Here is an 18350-nt window from a genome sequence, read left to right on the forward strand (position 1 = left end):
TTAAAAATACAAGATTTGCTTGTGTCTCTCTTCACCCAGTACCTCTGTTGCCAGTCCACTGCTTTACAGCTTTCATGATATTTGGTGTTTTCCAAGTCCTAGTTTCCGGAACCAAGTGCTTCCCACAAAGTCCCACTTTAAAAAACCAAGCAGAAACCACAAATGGGGATTTTCCCCAGAATTCAGTATAGAAAAAAAAGCTTTAGAGAGTGAAATGGTTTCCTCAGCTCCAGACAAAGGAAAACTAAAAGGATTGATAGCTGATGATCTGCTGCCAGGGTTGTTGCTTCCAGGTGCTGCCACCATCCTTTCCTACCTGACCCACACTCAGATCCCAAGCTTTTCTGCTTAGATGTTTTAGGGCTGAAAGTCTCACTTGGGACATATTCCTGTGGCTTTCCTTCCCATAACTGCACCGTCTATCCTGCCCTGCTCTGGCCAGGAGCTCCAGGTGACAGTGGTAGACCTCACCATGAAGGGGGAGCAGAAAGCAGAGCTAAAGTAAGCAATGTCCATGGGAGCCTTACTGTCTGCTTTGCAAGGGTCAAGCAAACCCTTAATTCGGCTTTTTATTAACTGAACTTTGGAAACCTGCTGCCACATTGCATATCCACAAAATATCCCCAAATAGCTTTAAGTTCAGGTTGGGCAAAACATATCCAAAATTCAGCTGGGCTGTGGCAGGCCATGTGCTCTGGAGGGAGGGAAAAGCACCAGGAACGCCACCTTGGGAGCTGAGAGGGGCCAGAGGTACAGGGTGTTTTCTTTAGCGCGCAAGGATGCCCGGCTGGGCTGGGGGAAGGAGGGACAACAATGGTGTAGGGCAAAGGATGGCCAGCTCCAGGAAAAGAGAAGCATTGCTGTTTCTTGCAAGCATTGCAGCTTGGAAGACCAAGGAGATATTAAATGATCAGCTTTTTTAGTTAGCAGTGGTAGAAAATGCAGGTGGCCTTCCTGAAACTCTGAACCCCACCGTTCTTGGTTTATGAAGAAGAAATGCCCTACACTTGCCATGTTTCCAGCAAAATCGGAGCAGCACACATAGAGAAAACCAAAGCAAGTTCACAGCAGACTGCAGGCAGAAGTTGCTCTAGCTTCGCCTACCCTAGGAAAATGAGGACTCCTCATTCCCAGGGCAGGTCTTCATCTGACTCAGAAAAACAACTATGTGTGATCCCACCCTGATCCTCCTGCCCCAGCTGTGAGCTTTGGGGTGAAACCTTTCATGAGCAGATGTCCAGTGCACTCTTTGCTGGGAGCACATCTGAGCGCTGCTGCCTGTGGCCAGGTTGGAGCGTATCCCCAGCTCCCCAAAACTCCCTTTGCAGACCCCAGCTGATGGTCCCCTACACCTCTCCCCATGCCCGTGCTGGTCCCCGGGAGGATGCTGGGTTCAACAGCATCTGGATCTCCGCAGAGAAGAAAACTGAGTGTCAGACAGCTGTGGGAAGCGGGATTTTAAGAGCTTGAGACCCCCAGATAGTGAAGGGGGTCATGCTGATACTTCTCTCTGCCATCAGTTTTGCTCCTCCAGGAAGAGCCCAGGTCTCTGTGGCACCCAGAGCGAGCATCCCCTCACCCCTGTGTGGAGGGAAGGGGACCCAGGACCCACACCCTGCAGCATTGGGGCCTGGAGGCATCACTGAGCAGGAAAACTGGAAATACCTGAAAATTTGCCTCAGCTCCTTGCTGAAAGGCATTATGCAAGGAAAGGAAAATCCCAGCCTGGATCAAGTGCTGGAAAAACCAGTGTAAAATCAGCTCTGACAGGATCCCAACCCGTATAGGGGATGATATATATTGCCTCCCCCAGAGGCAACATGCACACTGCTGTTGGAGGAGTTTGGGGCACTCACTGGCCCTTGCAAGCGGTTACAGCACAGCCTTGCAGGCCAAGCTGAAAATGCCACTTTCCTTTGCACAGCAGCAGAACCAACTCCCAAATGTAGCCCCAAAAAATCCAAATAACCTTTTCACATCTTTTCCTGCCTTCTCATCACAGAGCTCATCTTGGGCCAGGGCATTCGTTAGTCATATTTTGAGGTTTTTCCACCTGTGGTTGGTTTGACATCTAATTTCCCTCTTCTTGCCAGAGAATACATTCACCTCTTCTCTCTCTGCTGTGATTTTATGCCTGTTTTCCTTCCTTTTACCTCCCCTGGGTCCTTTTCAAACTCCTTCCCCACTCCCCCCGCATGCTGTCAGGCTGCAGGATCTGCCATGTAAAGGGGTAAACAAGATGCTGCTCATCCAAGTCCCATCAGCTTCCTTAGAAGATCATAAGGCTACAGCCACACTTTGGCAATCTTTAGTTAAAATAATTGCTGTTAAAAATGCCAGCAAAATAGCTGTTGGTTGAAAGTACAGTCATTAACCTTCTGTTCTTCTCTTCTTCCTTAGCAAAGATGGATACACATTGACAGAGTTGTTCATGATACAGCAAATTCTGTAGTAGCATTACCTCACTGACCCAAGCAGGTAGCCAAAATTTGGGTGGCTGGAGGTTATTTGCAGCAAGAGAAGGAACTGGCTGTGGAGGCAGGTATTTTTCCAAAGCAGTGTTGCTAATTTACAAAGAAGGTGCAAAGTCCTGCACTGAAGGCCTCAAGAAATGAGCGTTTCCTGGCTCACACCACCTGTGTTATTCCCACATGCATAAGAGCTCTCGTGCTCTCAGCTTTTCTTAGGCCGCAGGTAGTCCTGGTCCCTCTTTCATGGCACCGTGCTCCCAAAACAACTCCTGTGTGGAGCCCCACTCTGCATGCACAGCTCTGTCTCCTACAGCTAATTAAAATGAAGGTTTCTGGTAAAAGCTGACAAAAATTTCAATTTTTTTTATCCAAGCTTGCAGCAATAATATTAGCAGGAGGAAAGATGTGTTGTCTCCCACCACACTTAGTGTCAGGAAATACTACTCCTTAACTGAAGATGTTTTAAATCTCTACAGAACCTCTCCTTGTTTGAAAGTATTCCTCATGGTTGCACCAAGATGCTTTAGATAAATCTCAGAATAATTGTTGGATAGGTCTGAAACCCAGCTCAGAGTTTAATGTTCCTGTCATTAGAGTGGAGTTTCTGATGTAACATCTGTCATAGACGTTACTGTACATTAAATGTACATGCAAGCTCCAAAATCCCTGTTCAGAAGAGGATAAAAGCAGCTGTGCGTAAGTACACTGTTTGAGAAACATTTGGATTTTATTCACAACCCACAAAATTCTTTCAACCCAAAAAAAAGTTGTAGGAAGAGGTTAATCTTCAGATATCTCCCGGGGAGACTTCCGCAGCAGACCTAGTCACCCTGCGCTTCCTTTGTAGACAAACCCAACCACTTTTAGCACATGATTCATCCTATCTATTTTAGAGGTCCATGTTGGGATGGGAGGCTCTATGCCTCCCAAGAGGATGGTTTTCCCCCTTCGCAGCTCCTGGAGTGGAGGGCAGCCAGCTTCAACACCAAGGTCCACGTGGCAGAGGTCTACGTTAGTCAGCAGATCCCACCTCTGGCCCCTGGTTACCGATTCGCTGAGTTTTACAAGTTGGAAATAATTTGGTACATCGGGTTTTATAGTGACTTATTATTTGTGACACCCAGACAGCCAGGGAAGGAAGAAGCCTGCATCGCTGCTGTGACAGGTCACGGTGTACGGCACGGCTGGGGAAACTGGGACGTGTGCGTGGTTACTGCCAAGCACTCACACGGCATGGGTGCCACTGCTGGTGAAAGCTCCTGAGCAAAAGATTTGCGAACCCCCAGCCTAGGGGGTCTGTGCATCGGAAACGGGCCAGCAATGTGCTCTCAGTGGGAAATCAGTGCCCCGAAGAGAAGCTGCTGCAGTCAGAGGGAGTGCAGTGAGAGCAAATCTTGGGATGTTAATTAATCCCCCTTTAGGAAGATATTTATTAGGCAAATGCCTCACATTCATATGCACATCTGCAGTCAACAGAGAGGCTTTTACTTTTTTTCCCAGCCCAGCGAAGCAGGAGGGTGGGAGGCTGCTGTGGCAGAAGAGCTGGCAGTGCGGGGAGGGCTCAGCCTGCTCCGGGCGCCTTGGGTCAAGTGTGGAAAAACAAGTTAAAATGACCAAAGTCCAGGCTAGAGGAGAACTTGGAGGTAGTTGAGAAGAGCTTTAAACTTGGATACCTTCCTTCCTCGCTTGCTGATGGAGAGGTTGCAAAGGACAGGGTGGAGCCATCCCTGCCAGACAGCCTCATCCTGCTGGGAAGAGCTGTTCCGGAGTCGCTGCATTAATATAACCTGGGGCAGTTTTTGCTGTCAACCAGTTAATTGCTGAGGTTGATTGATACAGCCCCTGATGAGCAAAGGATTGTGGCTGCTTGTAGCTTTTGCAGAAGAAAGATAGAGCTAATATAGCGGCGCTCTGGCGCAGGGCCCATGCCAGCAGCTCCTCACCCAGCAGATACTGAGCAGTGGGTCAAGGAGGTTTGCCAGGGCCCTGCCTTGGTGTTCCCCACTCCTTAGGCATAGATGTGTGGCAAGAGTGACTGCTCGTCCCAAAGAGTTTGCTTCGCTTACAAACACACAGATCTCAATGCTTCAAGAGTTACAGCAAAATCTAGTTGGAAGATGTTTCAAGCCATTCCAAGCCCAGGGTTGGACAGAAAACCTAAAATGTCAGACCAAGAGCAGGGTGTGAGCTTCCCAGCAGTGGAAGAGGTAATTCTGTTGTATGTCTGGGGGGGTCTTTCCTACAACCCATAAAGGGGAGTGACTCCCCCTGACCCAAGATGAGAGCTGCAGTTTTGGGAAGGATGAATAACGACATATCCAAGGCTTGCTGGTTTGATGTGCTAATCCAAAGCAAAGTTAGGCTAAAGCAGACCTGCTGAAGGCAAAACATGTTTCTTACTGAAACACTGAAACATCCTCAGCCCCTCAAAGATGTGCAATCTGCCCTGGTTATCCCAGGTATCTTTCCTGGCCGAATCAATGGATTGAACATCTATACAAGCTGCTTTACACTGAGCAGTGAGGGCTGCTGAGAGCACTGTATGAAATTCAAACTCCAAACTGTCCATCTTAATTAAATTAGTTCTATCCATGAGGTTCAGCAGTCGGTCATGGCATGTGGGAGATTTACCCTCAGGTCTTGGAGGAGCGGGAGTAAACCCAAGAGCAAAATCCTCAGTGACTTGGGATGACAACTGCGTTCTTAAAGACTGAAAGCTCCTGGCAGAGCAGTTGCCTTGCCAGCAAGCTGCTGTTAACAATATCCTTTTTATTCCAGGGGCCCAAATCTGCCGTCTGCGAACCTGACTGGCTTTTGCAATTGATTTCAGCAAGGCCCTTGATTTTCACTGACATTTGCTTCGGTCAGTCACGGCTGCCTGCTCCTTCCCCATCCCTCCTCCCCATGGTGCAGCAGCACCCCCAGAGCCTCCTGTTCCCCTCCATTTACAGAGAAAGCTGAATTCCTGGCTTTGCAATAAAAAAGGCAAAGTTTGGCATTCAGACAGTGAGGAAGGACTTGGGAAATCTGGTCCGGTGCCTGTGTCTTCTTTGAGTTACTGCATGATGGTGCATAAATCACTGTGTTCCCCTGTGCCTCAGTTCCCCCACCATGGCCAAGGATGACTGTACCCCCTCACCTCGGGGGAACAGGGGATATTAATTACTGTTCATAAGATGCTCAAATGTGGCAGCATAAATAGTAAACAAGTAATTAGTGCCTTTCTAAAGATAACTCATCCACAAAAACTCGGGTCCGTAGCCTGGAATTGGGAGCTCCCCTGGCTGTTATATAACTGCAGTGGGTTTGGTTTGGGTTTTGGTGTTTTTTGTTTGTTTTTTTTTTTTAAAGGAATGGGTTGTTTTTATTACTGTAGTTATTTCATAAATAAGCAACGCATCTGACTAGAAAGGATCAAACAAAAATAAATGTCTGCTTAACCCAGGCATATGGAAACTAAGTGTTATTTTAATTATGTTTTTGAAACAGCAACCTCCTATCTTTGGCCTGAAGCTTTCAGAATTCAAAGGCAAACACTGCCCTGATTTTTTTCCCCCCATCCACAGCCTCTTTGCATTTGCACTGGTGAATTTGGGGCTTCCAGGTATCTCCCGAGTACAGGAGTCCAAACGATCCTTGCTGAGGTGAGACGTGACGGAGGGGGGGGATGTGGAGATGCCATATGTCTCACCTCTCCCCATGGCGGAATCTCCTTCCCATGGGAGGCTCCTCTCTCCAGCAGGACATGCTGCTTTTTTGGCTAACCCATGCAGCAAGCAGCAAGGCCGCCATTGTACCTGCGCCATGCCATCTTTTATAATCCTACATTTTGATCTCTGGTTCAGACAGTCGCAGGCTTTGGGAGCTGGGGGTTGCTCTGGCTGCAGTTACAGAAGATGCTCATTAGAAATGGGAACTCTGTGGGCGCTGGAGCCTGCTGCTAGCAAGGCCGTGCCGTGCTGGTCCCTCTGAGCAGGCTGGCAGCGCGACAGCATCTGGCCACGAGTAGGTCCCACAACTGCCCAAGGAGCAGCTTCTCACCAGGGACGCCCGATGCAGCACGAGCCTGCGGGGTGCTGGCACCACTCCTCTGGGCGGGAAGGTTTCCAAGCCCTTACCTAATCCTTCCTCTCTTTCCCCTTTCTCATCTCTCTTAGTCCTGAACAATTTTTAATAGAAGAGTGAAGCAATGAAACCATAATGAAATCATCTCAGTGAAATCAAGCTTTAGCTTGAAGCTAAGGTCCAGTCACCGTGCATCTTCCTGAGGACCAGAACATACCCCATGAGCTCCCGGGGCAGCAAATCCTGCTGGGTGCCCACGACACAGCTGCACTCACTGACAGATGGGTGCACCTCCCGGGGCGATGCAAGGATGAAGCTTGGGGGTGCGTGGGTGCACCTCGCAAGCGTATGTGCACCTTGCAGGGGGATGCAGGGATATAAATCAAAGCGAGGTGGGTGCAAGGGGTGCCTCCTGGCAGGGAGAGACACAGATGAAATTCGGGGTGTGTGTGGGGGGGGTGTGGGGGTGTGCACCTTGCAGGCGGAGGCACAGCTGATGCTTGCGGGGGGGTGCACCTCCCAGTAAGACGCACAGGTGAAGCCGGTGGGGGAGGCACAGCTGCACCCCGCAGGGGGGCCTGCACGGGTGTCACCGGGCAGGGGCAGGCACAGATGAAGCTCTCGGGGGATGCACCTCGCAGGAGGGGGGATCCGGGGCACGCCGGCTCCCCGCCCAGCATCCCCCCGCCTCCGCCCCATCCCTGCACCGGCCGTGCACGGCGCATGCCTCGGGCAGATGCCGGCCGGTTTCAACCGGGAGAGGCCGAAGGTTTTCGGGTCCTGCGAAGAGGAGGAGCCCGTCCTTCTCCCTGCGCCCCCCGTCTCTTCTCTGCGCCCCGCGGAGGGGCGCGGAGGCGAGGGGCCGGCGGGGCTGCCCGCACCGCCTGGGCGCGGGGAGAAAAGTTACCCACGGGGGCGGGAGGGATAATTAATTTGGGGCTGGGGACAGCGCGGATACACGCACGCCCCCCTCCCCCCGCAGGGTGTCCCCGCGCAGGGTGGCGGGAGGTGCGTGGGGGGCACCCCTCCGCGCCCCGCGGAGCGCCGCACAGGGACGCGTCGCGGCGCTGAGTGACTCACTACGGAGCAGCAGCCCACGCCGCAGCCCGCCGGGACGCGGTGCGGTGCGGTGCGGTGCGGTACGAGCGGCGCCAGGCCCCCCCCCACCCGCGGCTCCGTGCCCCGCAGCGACTGTTCCAGAAAGCTGCCGGCCGTGCGGTGCTTGCGCTGTAAATAAATAAATACACGCAGACACGCACACAGGCTTCCCCCTTCCCTCCCCCCCCCGCACGGGTGTATGCGGGGAGCGATGCGCGACCCCCTGGAAGAAGCCGGGGCGCCGCTGCCCCCCTCGCAGGGACGCGCCGTAGTAATTTGCAAGGGGCGGCGCAGGGATGCGGGGGGAGGGGGGGGTCGTCCCGCCCCCCCGATCACATGGCGACCCCGCGCAGCCAATGCAGGGGGCGCTCGGACCCCGGGGACCCGCGCCCGTCCCCCCCCCCCCGCTCTATAAATGCCTCTCCAAAATGCAGCGGAGCTCCTTCCTCTCGTCCCGCCCGGCCGCGCCGCTCCGCGCCCGCGCAGCCGCTGCCCGGCGGGTCTCCCTCCCTGCTCCGCGCCCCGCTCCTTCCCCCTCCCCCTTTTTTTTTTTTCTTTTTTTTTTTTTTTATATTTTTTACACCGCCCCCCCTCCCGTTTTTCTCCTGCGCCCCCTCCCCGCGGCCGGTTTGCATGCATTGTCTGTCTCCCAAGATGGTTTGTGAGACCAAGATTGTGGCGGAAGATCATGAATCAATCCCAGGATCAAAAAAAGACACGATCATTGTTTCTTCCTCCCAAATGTGGCCCTCTTTGGCAGGCTCCCCTTCCTCCCCCCCGCCGCCCCTCAGCTCCCCCAAAGAGGACCCCCGCCGCGACAATGTCTATATCCGCGAATTCCACCCCTCCGAGCAGGAGGTGGTGCGCCGCATATTTTACGAGGGTATCATGGAGCGGATCCCCAACACGGCGTTCAGGGGGCTGAAGCAGCAGCCCCTCACTCAGCTGCTCTACGGGCTGCTGGCGGGTGAGTATCTGCTCCCTTTTGGGGGAGGGGGTGCGTGGGGGGGGGTGTTTCTCCCCTTCTGGGTCTTCACAAAATGGTCGGAGAGGCGGGAGGAGCCGGGGACCCGCCGCCCCGGGCGCGCTGCGGCGGTGCGGCCGGGGGAGCGCCGCAGCACGGTGCGGGGCGGCCGCGGAGCCGCAGCGCTGCGGCGGGGGCGGGGGGGGGGGGGAAGGAGCCCTGCGCCGCTGGGGGATGCGCGACCCTGCGCGGGTTTTAAGGGTGGTGGTGGGGGTCGCCGCGTAGGTTGCGCGGGGGTGAGGGACAGTCGTCCTTGTAGTTATTCCAGGCAGGGGGGGTGCGTGGGGGGGTGCGGTGAAGGGGAGCGGCGCGCGCCTTGCTCCGCGCGCTGCACCGCCCCCGCGCAGCCCGGGGCGGGGGGTGGGGGGCCGCCGCGTGCCGGCGTTGCCTGGAGACGGCGGGGCCCGCCAGCCGAGAGCCCCCTTCCCCCCCAGGCGTGGGGAGGGGGGTGTAACCCCTGTAGCAGGGCAGGAGGAGGGGGCTCACCTCCCGAGTTGCATGCCCGAAATATCGCCTGTATGGTGTCCCCCCCCGCGCAAATAATTGGCGTGGAAGCGAGGGTCGTGTTATCAATACTGTGTGCCCCCCACCCCGAGCGAGCTTCGGGCTGGTTTCTCATGCCCTTGGTGGTTGCAGGCAGGTTGCGCCCCTATGCCCCCAGCCAAAGGGGAGGACGGGGACCCTCCAGCAGACAACTGGGGCGCAGGGGGTCTCAGCCGGTGGCTTTGGGAGGCCATCTGGGAGCTGCCATCTCGAGGGTGCCTGCAGAAGCCCCCCCAGGTCTTCAGCAGCACCCCAGCATCGAGGCGGGCATGGTGTCTTCCCCGGGAGTCGGTGCTTCCCGTGATGGAAATAGTAATGCCGCAGTGACAAACGCATGGCTGCGGAGCGGCGTGCCTGCGGCGTGGCTTGCCACCCCGGCCGCGTTCCGGCCTCGCCAGGGAGAGCAAAGCGGGGCCTGGGATGTGCCTGGCCCCCGGCGTCCCCACCAGCCCCTCTCTGGGGGGGTTCGGTGGGACCCGCCATGGCATGGCGGCATCCTTCCCGCCGGCTCTCTCCAGACACCCCTTAAACTTCTCCGGGAATATCTTGGCATGATACACTGTTACTTAACACAAAAATCTTGAGAGTGTGAATTGTGCGTGTACTGCTAATGTATATTTTGTCTGTGCTTGTTTGTTTTTTTGTTTGTTTGTTTTTAATAATGAGTTTGTATTCCGAAATCAACACTAAATTCTCTTTTCTGACAGGTATCGTTTATTTCTCTTCCTTATCTCCATAGTAATATGCTTTGTTGTGACCAAGTCCTTCCTGCTGACCTGCTGTTTGCCCATCTTTCTGATGGGCATGAGGTACTACTTCAGTAGAAAAGTTATCCTCCACTATCTCGATTGTGCACTGCATACGGACATGTCCGATATTGAGCAATATTACATGAAACCGCCAGGTGAGTATGAATTCCCCGGAGGGAGCCTTCCCCCGGCCCTGCTCGGGGAACATGGCTGCTCCCTGCTGCTGGCGCCTTTTCCTCCTGTCAGCAGCACTGAGCAAGCTCGAAAGTCACCAGAATGCAGCTTTTCAGCCACACCAGGCACAAAGCCACCTCTGGTTTTGTTTTGGAGTATTGAAATTTTTTTCCCCGCCCCTCCAATGTCTAGTCACCCAAGGCAGCCTCCATCTGCCCCCCGAGCTCAGCACTCCTGGGTTCTGCGGCCGGTCCGGGGACCGGGGCATGGGTTTTCGGGGGCACCGAGGGTAGATGATGCAGGTTATTTACTGCTGGCCAGGTCCACCCCACCCCTCACTTCTTGAGCGTGGTATTTCTTTGCTCTGCACACTTGGTACTAACGCTGGGGGGGGGTGGGTGGGTGGAGGGGATGAAAGGCCTTTTAGCCCAAATGCATTGAGGAGCCTGTTTTGGTTTTTTGCGCCCATTTCCCATATTAATCAAGAAGAACTTTCCTTAATGCAAGTGTTTTTGGAAGAGACGCAGATCAGGTATGTAAAGGGATGCTGCCTGGGTTTGACATAATATGCATTTGTCCATTTGTTATATGTAGGCATATAATTAAAAATATAGTATCTAGTGATAGTATTTGCTTGTTCAGCTGTAAAAGATCTGATTATTTAAAGTCCCTTTAGAACTTGTCGGGTGCTGTTTCCCTTTTTGTAGGCATATATCCATGTTGATGAGCACATCAAGGGGATATCTGGGCAGTCACCTGAAGTTTGAGGGTTGCTTTTGGTGGTCACATAGTACTGGTGGTGAGCTGGGAGAGCAAGGTGATGCCAGTACCCCACCTTAGTTCCGTCTTCTCGGGGTACCTACTCTTGTTTTTCCGTTTGACCATGTTTTCGCTGTATCATTGCTCTTCCCCAGGTGTGACAGATCTCTTCATGGGCACGTTTAGAGAACCCTTAGGAAGTATCATAGCCACAAACTTTCCTTCACTTCTAATGTGCAATATTACGTCTTGCTAAAATGATGTTCCACCTCTAATGAAAATCCCCAAATATCTTAATGTGCTTGCTTTAGATTTCATTTCCCATCACAGTGCGTGTCTTGTACAGATCTTGTCTCATCTTACACACAGGTGGTGTCATTTACATTCCTTGCTTTTGTAAAAATTGACGTGTGACTTGTATTTAAAAAGCTCAATCGTCATTAAAGGTGGTGTCACAAAGAAAGGGCTCATAGCAAAACATTTCCAAACCTCTGTAGTGAGGTTCAACAACGTATTATGCTGGAGAAAGTACCAGGGGACTCCAGTAGAATAAGAACATGTAATATTGAGTTAATGGGTATTAGAGCTGCATCGCATGGTCACGATTCAGGGTATGGATCAAAGTGCCTCTATTTGTAACACTAAGGTGTACAGAAAATAAAGGAAAAGGAGTCAAAGAAAGAGTAAGGAATGCCCTCAATTTGTTTAGGGGCAGCTATGTAATCTGGTTCAGCTGTGTTGCCAACATGCCTTTGAAATGTTAGCATTGCTTTTATTTGGTACCTAAAAGGGCTGATGTTCAGTTTTAGAGCAAGTGTGTGGGGTTTAGTTTTTGACAGAATTTAATCATCTGTAATTAGGCTTCTGCCATGCCGTAAAAAAGCAGATGTATGGGATTGTTGGTGCTTGTTAAAGGTTCTTGATGATAGATAGTGGTGTTAAGCAAGTTGGTTGGAGCCGTAATTAGATAAAGACCAAACAGGCTTTGGGGAATAAGGAGGGGAAGGGCATCCGCAGGTTGGGACTGGCGCCACCAGTGATGCCAGTCTGCCCAGTGCCTGTCCTTGTGCCACAAAGCCGTGCGGTGCTGTTTGGTGTAGCTGTGCACAAGGCATGAATGCAGTGCTCTGCTCCTGTTTCCCCCCAAAGTACGTTGCCAAATTTCTTCCCTATGGGGTAGCAGTATAAATACAACCATTTTGGAAAAGCCCGGAGAACTGCATGCTTCGGAGGTTGACTGAACTGTTGTCCATCTGAACTTACAGGGAAAGGCACTGATGTGCCACGTCGGCACTGCCCGTCCCACCCAAAGGACAGAAAAATGACAATAAAACAACTTCCAGCCCCAAGTTTGTCTTTTATTCAGCTAGTTTACAAATTAGCACAGAGGGAGAAACGACTGCAGTGGGAATGAGAAGGGCTCGTTATCCTGTGTATTGCTCCAGCTGAGATATTAGTGAAAGCTTTCTCAGTGAGGTGTTAGGAAAGAAATGGTCATGGCGAGGGTAATTGGGCACAGGAACAGGGACCCAGAGAGGCTAGAGATGGTCAGACCTCAACTAGACAAGTTAAAAAAACCCAACCTGATGTAAGCGCAGGTTGGCCTGGCTTTGGCTGGAGGTATGACCAGGCAACTTCTCGCTCCTTCTCTGGAGAATCCTTGGCTATCTGCTTGAATATTTGTTTTTCTTCCAACATGAGAAGTGGGGTAAGGGAGCATTTCTGTAGGGTTTGTGAATTCTTGTTTCTTAGGATAATGAACACAAAGGTAGAACTGGGACATGGTCTTAAGGACTTGCATCAGGATGTGGGTTGTGGTTTTGAGGTTTGGTTCTTGCCATCTGTGGTACCCAGGCATGAAAAACTGTTCTTTGCAGCGGGCTTCTTGTGGTGCTCGGGGTTTGGGGTTCCATTGTACAGAGCATCTACAGCAAATAGTCTCTAGTAGGGCAGGTGTCTGCAGTAAGGGAATAATTTAATAGTTAAAATAGGTCATTCTTGGTAGTTTTGCCAAAGCACCCGCAAAAACTGTTGGTCAGTTTTAAAACCAAACCAAAAGGACCTGGTCTGCAATGGGATGCGGTAAGCGCCCAGTTTAATGGTTAGTGTTAAACAATCCCACAAGTTACATCGTATTATGGTTTTTCTTCTGCAGTTTTTCTGAACCGCTTGCCTCCAAGTTAGTTATTGTTTTAAATTTCCTCTGCTGGGTTTTGTATGAACTGAAAAATATGTGCTGACAGTGATTTTGTAAACGTACACTAGCCAAAATTTAAATCTTTGTTTTCTCGTGCCTTCCTTCGCTTGCACCAGGGATCTGGCAGAACATTTGACCCAGCGCTTCACTTTGAGCTTGTATGCAGTGGGGTGACTTGAAATTGCTGTTGATTTGAAAAGAATTGTTTCTGTTGAGTCCTGCAGTGGGGTCTTAAGACAGAAGGTTGAATGGTTCAAACACCTTACTGAGCTCTTTGTAAACTTGCATTTTTCATTTTTACCTATTTTCAGCTATTGGAATTTTCCTTTTTTTCTTCGTAGGCTATGAAAAAAAAGGAGTGGGATGGTAGAAAAGAAAGGTGTTGGATAATGGGTTTAATTGTCAACCAGAGTAACTTAGGCTCTAGTAAACAAAAAAATATTTTTAAATAAAGACCTGCCCCTACACAAATAAGAGAAGCACAGCTGGAGCTTCTTTTATGATCTGATTTTGATGACTAATCAATTTTACAGTGTCTCTTCAAGCTTCTGTCCCAGTTGGTTGTGTTGTATATTTTTTTGCAGTGGTTGGTGTGTTGGAGAGGTTCTTGTGAGGTTGAGGTCTCTGCTGGAGGGCTGATGGAAACCAGGACTCCTTGCCTCCGATGCGAAACCGCTGCTTTCCAACGTGGGTAGGGCCAGGCCTTTGGCTGATGAGCCAGCACGTCTTTCTGCAGTGGTTTAAACTGTTCTCTCCTGCTGCTGGCTGTCCTGGCAGGGTCGTCTGAGGGGTGTGCATATGTGTCGTGGTGGTGCAAAGACCTGGTGTGGTGGTGGGAGCTGACCTTTGCCAGTAGTTTTGGGCACCAGTGATGAGGTGGGTGGCAGCATTGCAATGCCCGGTGCCACAGGACAGACAGACAGCATGACAGGCAAACTAGAGAGCTGCAGCTGCGGGACGTCTGTGGAGTCTTGAGGGCATCTGCCTTGCATAATGCAGCAGATGAAGCCAAAGTGGTTGCTGCAAGGGGTGTCAGGTCACATTAAACACGCCACGCTGAAAGCTGTGGTTTTCAGCAGTGGCTGCACATCTGCAGTTCTTGCGCTTTGGGTGGACGGGTGCCTCATGCTGGGAGGGGACGTGCGCCTCTGGTCTCTCGCCTCCGTCCAGAGGCGAGCAGAGCCTCCCTGTCCTGTTGCCCTTTGTACCCTGGTGTGTGAGGATGTGGATTAAGAGCCTGCAGTGATACCCAACCTCCCAGGGGGACAGGGCCCTAAGGAAGAGGGGCTACAGGGGGATGGCTTGTTAGGGTTCAATTCCTGCTGCTCTTGGTTGGCATGTTCCTCAGCTGAGCTTGAAGGAGGGATGTCCTGCCTTTGGCAGAGGTTATAGGATCATGTCCTTCTGCCAGAAGGACACCAGTTGAGATGGGGCCAGAGTTGGGCTGTGAGCAGGTGAGAGACTGCTGCTCCTTCCTTTTGAGGTGTTTCTCACCTTCGGTGGGATGTTTGCTTGGGTAATGAGGAGGTACTTTAGTTCTGCAATTGGATCAGGCCTGTTTGCAGTAGGTTTGATGCCAGAGGGACAGAGCTGACACCAGAGGAATTGAACCCAGGTGTTTGCAAGGAGGTGAGCAGCTGGATTTGAGATGGTGTGATTCCTGTTAACCCCGCTCAGCTGGTGCTGAGTCCCGGGGGAGCTGCTGGGTAAGCAGCAGTGAGTTTTGGGGTGCAGGGAAAATACAGGGACCACCTTGGGAGGAGGGCCTCAGTCCAGGAGCTGCAGTTGCTCTGGCATGCCCAGACCCTTTGCAAACAGGGGTGGGTGGGGGGATGTGTGTGTGTGCTCTCCCCACCACAGAGCCCCCCGGGCAGAGGGGCTGCCGTGGAGGAGCCCAGTTCTTCCACATTCTGGGTAACGCTCCAGCTGCCAGATAAGCAGGAGGCCGCTGCCCACTGATAACATTGTTTGGAAAGAATAGAGCAGCTCTTGCTTTGCAAAGAACGGGCTTAGTTACCTGACGCCGGGGGAGAGCTCAGGGCTGCTGTGTCCCGGTGGAGGAATGTGTTTTCGGAGAGCCCTGCCCCACTCACGGTGCGCGAGAGGCAGCTGGAATCTGAAGCATCCCTGTCTTCAGCATTTCTTGCTGGCTTATGCAGTACCCTGACCTCATGTATCTGCTGAAGCCCTGAGCTAGCTGTCGTGTATCGGATGCTCGCGCGTGCCTCTCCTCACGCACGGCGTAGAGCCTTGGAGTCCGGCGTGGGGCTCCGAGCTGGAGAACCCGGGCGGAGGCTGCATCCTTATCTCCACCTCGGCGTTTCCCAGCACTGCTCCCCACCGCTGCTGGGAACTGAGCTCAGGCCTCGTCCTCAGGCAGTGGAGGGTCTGTCCTGTGAGCGTTTCACTGCTGGCATCTCTCTGCAATTCAATGAGGGTGCTTCAAGGGATGCAATCTGCACATCAGAGAGATAGTACAAGGATTAGAGACCTTTAATGTATTTTATAGTGGGAAGTATTATGTCTGAAAGGATTTCTGAGACTGGCTTCCTGCGAGAGGGACGGTCAGGGATGCTGCTGCTGCTTAGCAATTCCCACTGTTGCTGTTGGGTTTCTACAACCTGGCAATACTGGAACTGCCTGGTTTGGCATTTCTCGTCTCCAGTGCAGTATGTTGGGAAGCAATAGGAAAAACAGCTCATATTTCCAAGTGTTAGGGATGTGCGTTGTCCGGCATTAGTGCTGGACTGAAATACTTCTTTTATTATTTGATTCATGCAAAATGCCAAAACCCAACTCATCTGATACTCCATGATGTGTGGCTGACTGTTCTCACTGCGGAGGAGCCGTGGCTTTTGCATCTGGAAGCAGCCCCATCCCGCAGCGAGCGAGGCACGGCACTGCCAGGGCCAGCACTGGAGTGCCGAACCTCCACCCCTTTTTGTGGAGTTCCACCACTTTTGTGGAGTTCCGAACCTCCACAGCTGAGTGCCCTGAGGGCTTTCCCTGTTCCTGGGGGCAAGGGCGAGCTGAAGGTACCGCTGTCGGGCCCTGGTCCAACCCTGCACCCCTGCCGATGAGCGCTGGGTGGGTCTGGAGGTAGCACCACACAAGACCCATGCTGCACTGAGCCATGTGGGTCAGCTGCAGTCAACCTGCTTGGGAGCCTGCAAGGTCTTTGTGCCCCACAAAAATATTTATTATTCAGAGTTCTTTCCCACTTTTGGGGGGTTCAGGTAGCACAGAGTGGAAGAGTGGTGCAGTCAGCCAAGGGCTGGCACGTGGGAAAACTGGAATTGTCTGGTGAGCGGAGCAGCCTGCGGATTCAGGGCTGTGCCGTGCATGCGAGTGTGATAAATGCGTTCATGGGCAAGCTGCTGCAGCCTCCCCCCACTCTTTATTTATTCCTGTAGCAGGAACATGTGCACAAACCCATTACTCGGTGTGCCTATCTGTAAGACAAAAATAGCTTTCACTTCAAATCCGTGAGCTTTGGTATGGTCTCATGTCAAAATTAGATGAAAATAGATTTTACAGTAAAATTTGCAGAGCAATATAACCTTTTTTTTTTCACACATTCAAAAATGCTCTGTAAGGGCATAAGTCCCTAATTGCCATGACCATCAGTTAATGCAGTGGTGCTTAAGTTGTAGCCATGGCTGGGGGGATGTGATGCTTCGGAACGTAAGCTCTGCCTGCAGGTATTTAGAAGCCCCGGTACACGTAAGTGCTGTTCATTGATCTTCAATACAAGAAGTAATAAGTTGTGTACATTGAAGCTCAGTAGTTTTTTAGGCACAGTTAACTTCTCAAGACAGTCCAACACAAGCCATGTTGGGACTTATGAACAAGAAGAGGGCAGGAACAGCAGGCATTCTGGTTTTTTTTTTCTGTCTTTGAGTAGTTTTTTTGTTTTCTCCAGTGTGGGATGTTTTCTGGCACAGTTGTGTGCAATTTCTCGTGACTGTCTTAGTAAATAAACCTAAAAAGGACTGCAGAATTTTCTCCACAAGTTTAAATGCAAATTAATTACTCTTATAAAGCATTTTCACTGGCTCTTACTCCTCTTGCTTTCTTAGAAATGGCCAAGATTTAAAACAATTACCCAAAAGTCTGTTTCAGGTTAAGGTTTTCATAATAGCCTAAACTTAGGCTCCATGTCAGGTATCTAACTAGTGGCAAGGATTTTAAAAGTACAAAACTTTTGAGCCCCTCTTGACAATGAATTTTGGATGTAGGAACACGAACTGAATAATCTTATTCCCAAGCATGTTATTATATTATATTGAGTATAATATTTAGCCTCTTCGGATTATCCAGGAGCGTCTGTGGTCAGGTTGGTTCCTCCCAGTGTGCATGACCAGGAGCCCAAATGCTTCAGAAATGATCAGTCGGTGTTGCGCGCTCTATCTTAAGTCCTCTAAAAATGTTGACAAATCAGTTTTTGGCATAAAAGCCTAAATGCATGGCGTGATTTTCAAGACGACCATCTATTCAAAATGTCTCCAAATTTCAGAGTGGATTTCTGAAAATCACATGTTCTTTCTGTAGGCTTACGTCTTTATTCAGACAGATTATTTTTAACTACCTGTGATGGGAATGGCTGGCGGGGCTCAGGGTGGCCGCGAGCTCCTTGTGGGCTCCGGGAGCTCGTGGCATTGTTTACCGGTGCATTGCAGAGCACATGCTTTTATTTTTGTAATGCAGTGCTGGAGATCTGTTACAAATAATTGCATGTTTGATGCTGCTCCCTTTCAGGCTAAAGCAAAAAGAGAGACTTTGCAGAGTGTTTTGCCAGTGTCTGGTTCTGCACGGAGCTGAGGGATGTAACGGGCCTTTGTTGTTGCTTTTTGCATCAGTGAAAGAGGGAGCTTCAAAGTGTATTTTTAGATACTTGTTTCCCTTTTATTTTTTCCCTCCTGTAGGAAGCTGAGGAATTGAGGTTTTCTTTTTTTCCTGACACGTGGCTAATGAAAGCAATCTTAAAGGGAAACCAAAGATAGGAGGGTGTCTTACCTAGTTTCTATTCATAAATCTGTTATTTGTAACGAACTAATAAGATTTTTGTTTGGGTTTTTTGTGGTTTGCCTCTGGTTTTTTTTATTTTACTAAGGACCAAGGGGAATCATCAAGAAGCCTCATGCCTTTTATTAAAGCTGCATCAAAATTTAGCTGGTAGTGGTCTGTTTAGAGGCAGGTACAAGCTGTGGTATCTGTTAGAGATGGCTTTGAGCCATTCTTTTAAGTCATCTGTTGACCCGTTGGACCCC

At 51.1% G+C, this 18350-nt stretch overlaps 1 protein-coding gene across 1 annotated transcript in view; it reads left to right on the top strand.

Moving 5' to 3' along the window:
* The first annotated feature begins 8056 nt into the window (after positions 1-8056).
* The window catches only part of NAT8L (N-acetyltransferase 8 like), a 36711-nt gene continuing 26417 nt past the window's right edge, over positions 8057-18350 (top strand). The window contains exons 1-2 of the mRNA XM_064448979.1: positions 8057-8601; positions 9941-10105. Of these exons, the coding sequence (XP_064305049.1) occupies positions 8268-8601; positions 9941-10105 (499 nt within the window). The 5' untranslated portion in view covers positions 8057-8267. The remainder of the gene's footprint in view (positions 8602-9940; positions 10106-18350) is intronic.

This window comes from Phalacrocorax carbo, chromosome 4 (genome assembly GCF_963921805.1).
Source record: "Phalacrocorax carbo chromosome 4, bPhaCar2.1, whole genome shotgun sequence".
Classification (NCBI taxonomy): Eukaryota; Metazoa; Chordata; class Aves; order Suliformes; family Phalacrocoracidae; genus Phalacrocorax; species Phalacrocorax carbo.